We start from the raw sequence: 14,352 nt of genomic DNA, 5'->3' as shown, positions 1-14,352 counted from the left end.
AAAGTTCTGTGTGACGCGATTGAAGCGGAAGGCACTGCTATCTATCGAACATAAATATTACCGATGGTGTAGGTGGCGCTATGTCATGGCGGCACAAATTCTTAGCGGCAATTCAAGATATAATTCTTGTTTAACGAGATTTTTCATATGTTTAGGAAAAAATATTCAACATTTTATTGGAAATATTTTCCATTGTTACAGTTTTATATATGTTGTTATTGAAATTTTATCCAATTTCTTACCGGTAGCTTTATTATAAGCCGAAACATATTATTTTTTCCTACTGTGGCAAAACTGTACATTCAAAAATTTTTTAAAAATTCATAAGTATTTCCTAGGATTATATCTTTATGCTGTAAGAAAATTAACAAAATTGTATGTTTAGTTTTCCCGCTTTATACTTGAAAAAAAGGAGTTTTTTTGAGTTTTTTCGAAAACGAAAACATGAAGTTTGCTCAAAATTTGTCAAAATACTTCTAGTGATCACATATACCTTCTCAATTTTTTTCAAATTTTTTGAATGTGTAGTTTATTTTTGGGGGGGTTCAGATCAACCTTAAATGTAAATTAGCAAATGTAAATTATTGATGATTTTAAATAACATCAATGTCCAATAAATATTTGATGGGATGTATGTACTACGTTAATTGTCTGTTTCTTCCATATCTCTTCTACGAAGTACGGGGGTGAAAACTTTAAAACACTTTTAGACTAATTATGGGATTGAATTACACATAAATAAACATTATGTACATTAGTACATGGATATACTTATACATCGTTAAGCATTGTAAACATAAAATAGCGGCGCGGCATTTGATGCAGTTATTAAAGAAACTTCTAAGAATCACTTTCAAGAAAAATAAATAATTATTTGATAGCTGATTCATTTTAGTCCGGGGGACAATGAAAGAGTTTTCATACACTTATAAAAAAAGTATAGCTATCCGATCTTAGAAAAAGCGTCCTTGAACGAAGAAAGGCTGTTTTCTACAGCAAAGAGTAAAATAAACTATAGCCAAGAACTTATTCTTCATAAGAATGTATTGAAAAAAAATTCTTGGTTGTAATTTATTTTACTCTTGGCTCTAGAAAACAGCCTTTCTTCGTTCAACAACGCTTTATCTAAGATCGGTAACTACTTTTTTTATGAGTGTAGCCGGAGTGGTATCGAAATGACTTATGTTTGATATGGTAAAATACCATTGATATGGTAAAATGAAAAATTCATATTTTTGCACGTTTAACAAAATAAAAAGAGAAGAGGATCATTAAAATCCATCGAGCAGTTTTCGAGATATAACAGAAAATGTAATAAACAAAAAATGAAACACTTTTTTTGACATACCGAAAAAATGCGATGGATAACTCAATTTTTATAATACGTACATGTGCATAAGTATCATTAAAAAACATTTAAAATAAGCTATGGATCGATAGAACTTATCATAGAAACAAATTTGTAATTGAACATCAACTGTCAACCACATCATGAGAATCATTTTTTAGGATTTTTCGTTGTTTTTTGGGGGTGTTGTTTAGCTGTAAGGGAAGCAGGGGTGGTTTTGAAGTATGTTGCATATGCAGATCAACAGCAAAAAATTAGCAATTAAATATCAACCGTCAACTATATCACAAAAATCATTTTTCAAGATTTTTCGTTGTTTTTTGGGGGTGTTGTTTAGCTGTAAGGGAAGCAGGGGTGGTTTTAGGGTATGTTGCATATGCAGATCGACAGCAATAGATTAGCAAAAAAATATGCCGCGTAGTACGATTTTCTAGCTCTTTAGGTTCGCGAGATATGGCTATCGTTGGTGTGACGTAATATTAAGCTACATCAACCATTGTTTCTCAGTTAGGGGTGGAGCAAAAAAATTGTTTTTTGCGGCTAATGACAGCAAAAAATTAGCAATTAAATATCATCCGTCAACTTTATCACAAAAATCATTTTTCAAGATTTTTCGTTGTTTTTTGGGGTGTTGTTTAGCTGTAAGGGAAGCAGGGGTGGTTTTGGGGTATGTTGCATATGCAGATCGACAGCAATAAATTAGCAAAAAAATATGCCGCGTCGTACGATTTTCTAGCTCTTTAGGTTCGCGAGATATGGCTATCGATGAGGTGACATAATATTAAGCTACATCAACCATTGTTTGTCAGTTAGGGGTGGAGCAAAAAAATTGTTTTTTACGGCTAATGACAGCAAAAAATTAGCAATTAAATCTCAACCGTCAACTATATCACAAAAATCATTTTTCAAGATTTTTCGTTGTTTTTTGGGGGTGTTGTTTAGCTGTAAGGGAAGCAGGGGTGGTTTTGGTGTATGTTGCATATTCAGATCGACAGCAATAAATTAGCAAAAAAATATGCCGCGTCGTACGATTTTCTAGCTCTTTAGGTTCGCGAGATATGGCTATCGATGATGTGACATAATATTAAGCTACATCAACCATTGTTTGTCAGTTAGGGGTGGAGCAAAAAAATTGTTTTTTACGGCTAATGACAGTAAAAAATTAGCAATTAAATCTCAACCGTCAACTATATCACAAAAATCATTTTTCAAGATTTTTCGTTGTTTTTTGGGGGTGTTGTTTAGCTGTAAGGGAAGCAGGGGTGGTTTTGGGGTATGTTGCATATTCAGATAGCAATAGATTAGCAAAAAAATATGCCGTGTCGTACGATTTTCTAGCTATTTAGGTTCGCGAGATATGGCTATCGATGATGTGACATAATATTAAGCTACATCAACCATTGTTTCTCAGTTAGGGGTGGAGCAAAAAATTGTTTTTTACGGCTAATGACAGCAAAAAATAAGCAATTAAATGTCAATCGTCAACTATATCACAAAAATCATTTTTCAAGATTTTTCGTTGTTTTTTGGGGGTGTTGTTTAGCTGTAAGGGAAGCAGGGGTGGTTTTGGGGTATGTTGCATATTCAGATCGACAGCAATAAATTAGCAAAAAAATATGCCGCGTCGTACGATTTTCTAGCTCTTTAGGTTCGCGAGATATGGCTATCGTTGATGTGACGTAATATTACGCTACATCAACCATTGTTTCTCGGTTAGGGGTGGAGCAAAAAAATTGTTTTTTGCGGCTAATGACAGCAAAAAATTAGCAATTAAATATCAACCGTCAACTATATCACAAAAATCATTTTTCAAGATTTTTCGTTGTTTTTTGGGGGTGTTGTTTAGCTGTAAGGGAAGCAGGGGTGGTGTTGGGGTATGTTGCATATGCAGATCGACAGCAATAAATTAGCAAAAAAATATGCCGCGTAGTACGATTTTCTAGCTCTTTAGGTTCGCGAGATATGGCTATCGTTGATGTGACGTAATATTACGCTACATCAACCATTGTTTCTCGGTTAGGGGTGGAGCAAAAAATTTGTTTTTGTGGTAATAAATTAGCAAAAAATTAGCAAAAAAATATGAAACTATTCCAAATATGGACTTATGAAATGGATGATCTGGCGTAATAGACGTTTATTTATAATTTAAAATAGCATATATATGTTATAGTCAAAGCCCGAATTTCAGGCACTCCTAGGTTTGACTAGGCAATACTCAGGTCTGACTGACGGTCTTAGTCAAAGCCCGAAATAAATTACAGTTTCGGCCTTTGACTAGGAAAACCTAGGAGAGACTAAGTTGGTCAGGCAAAGGTCGAAATTTAATTTTATGAAATCGGGTTTTGACTAGTCAAACCCCGATCACCTATTAAAATGTCGTAATTTGTTAGATTGGGTTTAATAAAACGTAATTTTTTAATTTTATTGTTTAATTTTATTCTTATATTGTCGAAATAAATTTTTTTTATATTAGTGTTTATTCTCACATGTTGATGTTGACGCATTATGGCATTTAGAGTTACACAATACATTAGACCTTTTACACATAATTTTGAAGAGCATTTCTTATTGCAGTAGCATTTTATAAAGTCTTGTCCTCCAAATTTAAAATCTTTTGTACTAATTTTTCTTAGAGACAATTAAGAAAATTATCGTTGCATTCTCTTATTCGATTTCTTGAAAAAAGTGTGTTTATTGTTCCCTATTTCGTACCAACTCTATATGAACCGTCAATTGTTTTATCTTTTATGATACCCAAAATATTTCGAGCACCTTCTTTGGCTCTATCAAAGCTAAGGATAGGTATTGTTATAGTTTTTCCATTCGAAATTGCAGGAAATTTTTTTCACTTAATTGTTTCATAGCATTAAGGCGGGATACGCTTACATATTTTGCCCGTGCTATTGTCAGATATTTTATTATCTATTTTCAAACTCAAGCAGTAGGTACATTTGTATCTATGCATTGCATAAATGTAATACACTCGTAATGTCAACCCACCTGTAGGCTGAGCACTATCAAAAGTAAGGATCACCATAGTACTAACGAAGGCCCTGGACCGTCGTCACTAGTGGAGGAAGAAAATTGTCAAACAATTCAGATTACTTCTTCAGGTGTGGTTTGTTGTATTTGCCAAAAAGAGAGCTCTGACGCATATTCGAGCATAATTTGTAATCAGATGGTATAGACATGCGTTGTGCAAAGACAGAAAAGATTAAAATAAATAAAGGGAAAGGCGATTGAAGGTCTTTATGCCCAGGCCAATGCTACGAAACAATTAAGTGAAAAAAAATTCCTCCAATTTCGATCAGAGAAACTTTCACCATACACCTATTCCCAGCTTTGATAGAGCTAAAGGAGATACTCTAAATATTTTGGGTATCATACAAGATAAAACAGTTGACGGTTTATGTAGAGTTGGTACGAAGTACGGAACAATAAACACACTTTTTTCAACAAATAAGAGAATGCAAAGAAAATTTTCTTAATTTCGAAGACGTTCTGTCTCTAAGAGAAATTAGTACAAAAGATCTAAATTTGGGGGACAAGGCTTTATAAAATGCTACTGCAATAAGAATTGCTCTTCAAAATTATGTAAGTGTAAAAGGTCTAACGCAGGGCTTCTCAATCTGTGGTACATGTACCAATGGTGGTACATATCATTATGTGCAGTGGTACACAAAACGCAAAAACAGCAAAAATTTATCATATTTATAGTTAATTAGATTAACTACCGCCATAGGTATTTTAGTTAGGTGGTACCAAAAATAATTATAAGAATTTTGTGGTAGGTACATCACTAAAAAAATTGAAAGCCACTGGTCTAACCTATTGTGTAACTCTAAATCCCATAATGCCTCAACATCAATATGTGAGAATAAACTCTATTTTTTTATTTTAATTACGACAGTATACAAATAATAATATATAATAATAACTATTACATATTATTAAATATTACAATTAAAAAATGACGTTTTATTAAACCTAATCTAACAAATTACGACATTTTAATAGCTGATCGGGGTTTGACTAGTCAAACCCCGATTTCATAAAATTAAATTTCGACCTTTGCCTGACCAACTTAGTCTCTCCTAGGTTTGACTAGTCAAAGGCCGAAACTGTAATTTATTTCGGGCTTTCACTAAGACCGTCAGTCAGACCTGAGGATTGCCTAGTCAAACCTAGGAGTGCCTGAAATTCGGGCTTCGACTATAACATATACAATAAAGTCAGAATTTGGTATTAGTTTTGAGAGTAAACTAAATGTAAGCCCAAATACTTACGATGTCGTGATAGTATCACAAGGTTTTTTCCTGGTTTTCGCTCGTGATTTACTTTGGAATCTCTAGCCATCTTTAATGGAATCTAGCCATGGAATCTTTAATGCCATCGTTGCATTTGCTTGTCTTTTTAAAGACAGATCACATAATATGATTTTTTGTGGCGGATATTCTTGAGTTGGGGTTGATTTCATGTAATCGAATGAACTATCTTTTAGTAAAGTCGTCCCAGGAACGCAACTCATCAATATTGGCAATATCATTTTAAAGTCTTCTACTTTAAAATGTATAATACGTGCCTGAATTGCCGATATAAATGAGTCAGATTAAATAAATTATTAGAAGAATTTTTTACTAAGCAGCAACATTTTTGCTTATTTAGTATTATTTTGTATTTTGACAACGACACCCGACTTGGGCGTCGAAACGTTAATAAATTCATTTTTTGGTAAAATTGTGGCTTATAAAAATGCCATAAGAAAATAGCTTCAGAACAACATTGATTACTGGACTGATAAACGGTATGTAATCGTAAACTGTCAGTTTTAGACACTTCAGTCATGGCTTACTTACAATTTGGAGAAATTTAGACACAGTTATTAATTTGCTCTGAAAAATGAAAATACATATCCCAAAAATTAATAGATTTAGACGTAGGCGTAGGGAATATTATCTATATGTATAAAAATTAAAGTACGGTAATGGTACTTTTCGATAGTGACATAAAATACAGGGTTTTCCATTTAAAATTACTGAGAATGTATGTACTTGCGTTTTCACTCACCCTTTATTTGATATAAAGAAAATTAGCAATATCAACTATTTTTTAAAATTTTAACGATCAAGAAAAAAATATGGCATCAATAAACCATTGTTGTTGTGCTTATTTTTTTTATACAGGGAGTTGAACTAGTTACAATTTTCTTAGAAAATTGGTTATAACTTTGTAAATACCCTGTATAATAAAGCAAACCTTTATATTTTTGTAATGGGAAAGTTAAGAAGATTTCAAATATAAAATAAAATACAGGGTATTCCATTTAAAAGAGCAAGTTCAGTCTGCCACTATTTTATTGAACACCCTGTAACATTCTAACTAATTTTATAATGTGAAGCTCAAGGAGGTAGTGAAGCGCAATACAGCCGTATCCTGTTAGCATCACTATACTGGTCATAGAATAGAATAGAATAGAAATATGCTTTATTGTCACTGAAAATTTTTACAATTTTATGGACAAAGCTTACATACAGTCAAAAGAAAAAATAATATCAACAAGAAATAACAAATAACAACTACAATTCAATAAAATTAGATAAATCGTCAATATACAGTAAATAAGATATAAAACCAAAGACAAAAACAATTAATTGCAAAATTTATATACATTGCAAATTGAAAGTTGAACATACTCACATCAACTAAAATACAACATTAGGAATTGACAGTTTAAGCTACTGCGTATGAAACCCAATTTTCTTAGTTATTCATTAAGAAATTCTTCTATTGAATAATATGGTCTTTCAGATAGATAGGCTTTTGTCAGTTCACGGAATTTTGGGAAAGATGTTGCAGATTTAAGTTGTAAAGGCAGATGGTTGTAAAGTTTTTTTGCGAAATATAATATAGATTTCTTTACTAACTCAGTGCATGGGATCGGTAAATAAATATCAAAGATTGAATTTCTGGTGGAGTAAAGATTGGGCCTTGCTGGAAAGGCATGAAGGTGTTTACGAATTAAACAAACCGTTTCTAGAATATATAAAGATGGAAGTGTTAAAATTCCGTGATTCCTGAAGTAACTTCTGCAATGTGTAGATCTTCTGAGGCCAAACAGATACCTTATTGCTCTTTTTTGCAATTTAAAAATAACCTCAAATTGAGCAGCTGTACTAGAACCCCAAAAAGGAAGACCATATCGAAGATGAGACTCGAATAATGAAAAATATGTTATTTTAGAAGATGCTAAATTGAGTTCCCTTGAGACAGATCTTATTGCAAAGCAAGCTGAGGCGAGTTTCTTACTTAACGAATCGATATGAAGGGACCATTTGAGGTTGCTGTCTAAAAAAATACCAAGAAATTTTACAGAATCAACGGTACTGATCTGACTGTTATTAAGAGGCAAAGGTTGAAGAGCTCCTTTATAGGATAATGCTACTGTTTTATCTACATTAAAAGAGAGTAAATTAGAGTCAGACCAGGTCTTTATCGTCAGTAGATCCGAAGTTATAGTTTCATGAAGAGATGCTATAGTTGAGTTGCTCCAAGTGATACTGGTATCATCAGCAAAAAGAAAAATTTTCCCATCGATTTTTAAATTAGTGATGTCATTTATAAAGATAAGGAACAGAAGAGGACCCAATACTGAACCTTGCGGTACTCCACATACAATGTTTTTGAGACTAGAGTCAGTATCATTTGCTCTAACTAGTTGTTTCCTATTATTCAAGTAGGATTGGAACCAATTCAAAGAAATACCTCTAATTCCATAGAAATTTAGTTTTTTAATCAAGATGTCATGATTTACACAATCAAAAGCTTTGGCATAGTCACAGAAAACAGTGGCAGTATAAAAATTATTGTTTAGTGCTTGATAAACCTCATGTAGTACAGAAAACATGGCATCAGTGGTACATTTATTAGTTAAAAAGCCGAATTGATTTTGAGATAAAATGTTGTTATCAACGATAAAAGACATAAGTCGAGTTTTAATAAGTCTCTCAATAATTTTGGAGAGTACCGGTAGTAAGGCAATAGGTCTATAGTTGCAGGCATTAGATTTTTCGCCACCCTTATGAAGAGGAATAATAATGGCTGTCTTTAGGCACTCTGGAAATTGACCTTTTCCGAAGGAATCATTAATTAGTGAGACGAGGATTTCCAACACATTTTCTGTGAGATTAGAGAAAATTTTTATAGATAGTCCATCAGTACTACAGGATGATTTGCTTTTGATACTATTGATTGTTTGGGTCAGTTCAGAGTTATCGACTGGTTTTAAAAAGAATGAATTCGAGACCTTTCTGGAATTAGGGAGATAGGAAATGGGATCTTTTTGCGGCAAAATAGTTGATGTTATATTTTTACTGACATTAACGAAGTAATCGTTTAGACTCTCAGGATTTGAAAGGGAAAATGATTGAGCTGTGTGAGTTTTATTTCGAAGATCGTTTATTATAGACCAGGTTTCTTTTGCAACACTTTTAGAGCTTCCAGACGATTTTGATAATAGGCTTTTTTAGCTGATTTGACAAGTTTTAGATATGTTGTCCTGTACTTCGTGATATATTCAGTGACAGAAACATTGGTAGTAAATTTCTTGATGTATAGAAGTGAACGCATATTCTTGGCTGATATGCGGATACCTTTCGTAACCCAAGGTTTTCGATGTTTTGGCTTAATAGGAATTAAAGGAAAAGCTTTATTGAAGATGAGGATAAGCTTATCTAGAAAAACACTGAAATTATAGTCCACGTCCATAGAAGGAAACTGCCACTCAGAAGTTAAGCATAAATTTTGGAATTTACGAAAATTCTGGGCGGAAAAAATCCTACCTAAACGTCTAGGTTCTGAGGAGGGTTTGCTGAAGATGTTAAACTTTGTATACACTGCTTCATGATCAGATAGTCCCGCATTAATAACTGTAGAGCAGACATCAAGGGGTGAGAAATCTGAGACAATATAATCGATTATGGTAGATGTAGTTTTTGTAATCCTTGTAGGAGAATTAACGTGCATTGAGAGACCATACGATTCAAATATGTTGACCAGGGATACTTGGGTAGCACAAGCAGCAGCATAATTAATGTTAAAGTCACCGCATAGAATTTTTCTGCTTTTATGAGGCAGGTCATCTAACAAATTTAGCAGGTTCTGAAAAAATAGTTCCACGGCAGAGTCAGGTGATCTATAAATGCAAATAATGTAAAGATTAAGATTTTTATTATAAACTAAGGAAAACTCAAAGACGGATTCACTTAACAAAAAGTCGTATTTTGTTACCGGAGAAAAATCATTATTTCTAGAGAGAATTAGGGTGCCTCCATGAGCCGAACTTGGGCGATCATACCTGGCAATTGTGGTATATTTTTCTACAAAAAAAGGCTCCTTGACTTCAAGCCAGTGCTCTGTAACCGCAACTATCGGGGGAAATCCTAATTCCTCCAGAAACAAAAATAATTCATCAGTTTTATTTCTTATAGAACGAATATTAATCAGAACCATGCCAAAGTTGTCATCACTAAAATAATTTGAGGTTTCTAGTCCCTCAGTCGTGATGTTTAAAAATTTCGCTTTGGAGAGCCAGTGGAATAATAGCTTCGGTGGCATTCCCTTGACTTTTGTAGGTGTATAATTCTTTCCGAACTGAGGTAGGACCTATAAGCGGCAAGATCAGCTTCCACTTCAGCTGGACCAATTCCGTAGGCATGGTTAAATTCTAGAAGAACTTTTCGTAGTTCTTCGGTCGTAGTAGGTAGTCCTTCGGAAGCCAAAAAGAGTTTCACGCTGGTGTTGGTGTATCCATCATAACATACAGAAGAAGGCTGGTCGTGAAGAAAAGCAAGATGTAGTTTAATTGCTTTTAAGATATCCGGTTCCCTTAATCTTGCAAGAAGGTATCGACTGTTCGAGTTATTAGTTAGTCTAACTCTTGGTGGTGTTAAAGGATCCAAATTTATGGATGGTTCCAAAGTATCTTTCTTAATAAAATTGATATGGGAACGGAAAGGCTCTTTGGATTTGCAAACTGTGATGGCCTGCTTGTCTGTAAATATATTTGTGTTTTCAACTTCATTTTTGTTGTTGCTTGGAATGGTAATTGGATTTTCCAAGCTAACCGGGCTTCTATTGTACTTCGGATTCATATTTTGTTCAGATGAAGTCTTTGGTTCAGAGGATGATGATTCTGTGGACCATTTAATGTTGACACCAGGTGGCCAAATTTCCTTATTAAATAATAAGTCGATGGACGTTTTTGATTTTATGCCTATTTTGAATGAGGAACCAGTTGCTGTGTTGGCGTCTTGAAGTAGGGCGTAACATCGAATATATTCCTTAATATCTAGCTTCTCTTTAATGTAGTGAACTACTTGAATAGGGGTGTAAATTGGGGTTAAGTTGCTAATAACGACAAAGTGACATCTCTCTTCTGCAATTTTTGATTTTTTGACTGGACCTGCTTTGAAATGAGTGTCTTCAGTTTGGGTACCTGTAGTGGCATATACTATGTTTCTCTTCACTACCTCTTTCTTCGTTGGTATAGCAGGTAGTTTGTTTAAAAGGTTACTCATTTGATTTGATATTTCATTTATGTTTGAAGAGAGCCTCTCTAATCCCAATTTGATCTCAGATGAATTTGAAACTTGGACTTGGACTTTAATTGTGTCAGTGGAACAGCCGAAAAAAACTGACGATATATTGAAGATATCTTGTTCCATCTGCCTTATCGATTTTAAAAGATATTCGGATTTAGCAGGTTATTTAATTTATGGATCTCGTCAATTTTTTTTGTCAGATAGTCTAATTTGCCGTCATTTTTGGTTAATAAATCATATGTCTCGATGAAAATTGGCAAATTATCATTAAGTTTTTTTGTCACATGAATTAAGGCGTCAAAATTCTCTTGTGGTATTTGATTTTTTGATAAATCGTTTATTTTTTCATTTAAATATCTGAGGCTAGGAGACTCACATAAAGAACAGAAGAACCTTAAATGACAATTTTTTGGGTCCAGTAGAGTTTTTGCCGTTGTTTTGTTGAGAGTAGAACATTTGAGGCAAAAATACCGTTTGCAATCCCCATGGCAACGTAAAATATATTTTTCGTTTTGGGAAAATTCAGCTAAGCAAATTTCACAATTATTATTGTACGCCATGGTGTCAAGGTTAAATATACAAATATTTACCTACGTCGTTGAAAGTTAGTCGATGTGATGAAAGTAATAAAAGGTAAACACTTACAGCTAGTATTCACAACACAACAATCAAAACAAATAACAAAACACAAGAAACAAATCAAAACACACAACCGTTCGCTTCCAATGCTAGCGAGCGAATGAATATACATAGGAGACCAGACTAGCGTGCCATATTCTAGTTGAGAGCGTACAAGAGAATCACTTATTTTGTATTTGCTGTCTTTTTCTATAACAAACGTTTGTTATTTATAGAAAAAGACAGTAAATACAAAATAAGTGATTGATGTGATCGTTCATGGGTATTTTTTCATTTTTCCAACTGTAGATATATTGGTCTGGATATTGTAAATGAACGTTTCAAGAAATAATTTGGAATATTATCTGGTCCCGTTGAAAAAGAGTTTCTGAGTTGACATATACCATCATAAATATCAGAGATTTTAATAGTATACAAAGAAATATCTGCACTTGAACATGAGTCCGCTTTGGGCAATCGGCATGTGGATAAATCATATACACTAGCAAAATGTTCGGCAAACAAGTTAGCTATGTTTGGGCATTATCTGCCATTTGGTTATCAAGGTACATGTGATTTGGAACATTGTTTGATTTTTTTTTTATCATTAATATATCTCCAGAAATGTGCTGGATTATCTTTTAGGTTGTTACCAACAGTTTTGATATAATTAGAGTGACATTTTTGAGTTTCTACTTTACATTTAGATCTTAAGTCAGAAAATATCAAGTAATTTGTTTCAGACTTTGTTTGTAAATATTTTTTGTGACTAGTTTTCTTTGAAATTATTAAATTTTTTAAATATGGGGAAAACCATTTTGGAAAGTTAGAGAGCTTTTAATGAGTTTTCTTGGAATAAATTGATTAAAGACAACATGTAGAGTTTCATAAAACTTTAGTACAGCATGTTGTTCTGAAGCTATTTCCTTGTGGCATTTTTATAATCAACTATTTTCAATGGGAAATAAGCCACAATTTTACCAAAAAAAGATTTTATTAACGTTTCGAAGCCCAAATCGGGTTTCGCTGTCAAAATACAAAATACTACTAAAATAAACAAAAATGTTGTTGCTAAGTAAAAAAAAATCTTCTAATTTATTTAATCTGACTCATTTATATTGGCAATTTTTTTTTTTTAATTTTATGAGATTTTCGTAGATCCGATAAACAAAATGTAAGAGTAACTGAATTAGTGAGAAGAGCATCCCAAATTTGAAGACAGATGAGCAAAAAGACTATTTTTTATTCCTTTTTGTAAATTTTAAAATTATTTAGTGTTGTATTATAATCAAAATTTAACCCTCACGCACAAGTTGTACATACAACTTCAGTGAGGAACTGAGTTTATTTTATATGTACAATTTATTTGCTACAAATAAACTTCATTATTATATTATTATTATTATTATTAATTCAGATGTATATTATACATTTTAAAGTAGAAGACTTTAAAATGATATCGCCAATATTTATGAGTTGCGTTCCTGGGACGATATAATATAATACTGCCAAATAATCATTTATCGTTATATAATTACTATCTCTGAAGTCAAAATAGTATTCTTCATATGTTATTATGTAAAGGCATTAGAAGGTCTACAGCTGGTTCTACTTTGACTTCAGATATGTTTGTAAACATTAAATCCAAATATTTACCCCTATCATTTGGATGTATTACTTTTTGAAAAAAATTATAAAAAGAAAAATATTCAGCAACTACCAATGCATTCAAGTTTTCAGGACAATCCACACAAACTCCGAGTTCATCATTATACCATATCGCCTCAGGTAAATTATAGTCACCTAGTATTATAAACTACTTGCTATCTGTGTGTCCTTGGTATATGGTATTGACAGATTCTCAGTGAATTATGTAGCATTCCATTGAGGATCTAGGTGGTAGATAGACTGCACCAATAATGTAATGTTGAGAACTTAACATTAATTCCACATATAATTGTTCAATCGTATTATTAGGACAGGGAATGAGTTTTGACCTAAATCTATCAGCTATTGACCCCGCTTTTTAGAACTTGTTGCCATGCTCCTGTCACAATGATACATATTATAACCACGAATTTTGATTTCACGTTGGCAATTTAATGCTGCATGCATGCCCATATTATGAAAATATGCTGTCAATGGGGCACTATCCTATGCACTTTTGGAATTATCCTCATTGGGATGTCTGTGGTTACCATTGTGAGAGTGGGTATTAGGTTTTTTTATGATTTTATGAGCCCCATTTATTAGTCGAATAACCAAATCTGTCTCACCATTATCTCTTCTAGTTTTCAGCTCACTCTGTACTTCTCTCAGTGTTTTTGTTGCAGTATTGTTAGATCTACATTAATCCTAATATCATTACTCATTACCCTGAGATCTTTGGCATTTCAAACGCTCACCAACAAACTTCTTATCTGAAAAAATCACCTTTAGCAGCCTGGGGCTGCTTTTTTCCATACGTATTGATTTGAAGTCCATTGTGTTAATAGACATTTTTTGCAGAGTAGCTGTTATAAGGTTATCATGATTTATGCGCTCTTTGACATCATTCGATTGTGATTCAGCTACATTAAACATAATGATGTTATTGGATCTCATAGCACGATCCTGCATTTCACTCAAAACGTAAATTGTGTTGTTTCCGTTTGGCATGTTACGTGTTTATTTTCCCATCACTTTTCATTTCATTAACCTCATTCTGCAGTTTTTCAATTAATTTGAACAGTTTTGGAACAAGTTTCATTCCACATTTACATTCTTGGCACAAAAATTGCAGAACAT

General features: G+C 33.0%; 1 protein-coding gene across 7 annotated transcripts in view; it reads right to left on the bottom strand.

Moving 5' to 3' along the window:
- LOC126889482 (zinc finger protein 665-like) overlaps positions 1–14,352 on the bottom strand; it is a 75,273-nt gene that overhangs the window by 51,842 nt on the left and 9,079 nt on the right. For 2 of the 7 annotated variants that reach the window (XM_050657817.1, XM_050657814.1), the window contains exon 1: positions 5,635–6,801. The exons of the other annotated variants lie outside the window; for them this stretch is intronic. In XM_050657817.1, the coding sequence (XP_050513774.1) occupies positions 5,635–5,704 (70 nt within the window). In that variant the 5' untranslated portion in view covers positions 5,705–6,801. Of the gene's footprint in view, positions 1–5,634; positions 6,802–14,352 lie in introns of those variants that run through there. 7 annotated transcript variants of the gene reach the window in all.

This window comes from Diabrotica virgifera, chromosome 8, assembly GCF_917563875.1.
Source record: "Diabrotica virgifera virgifera chromosome 8, PGI_DIABVI_V3a".
Taxonomy (NCBI): Eukaryota; Metazoa; Arthropoda; class Insecta; order Coleoptera; family Chrysomelidae; genus Diabrotica; species Diabrotica virgifera.
This window is presented reverse-complemented; position numbering and strand designations above follow the sequence as displayed.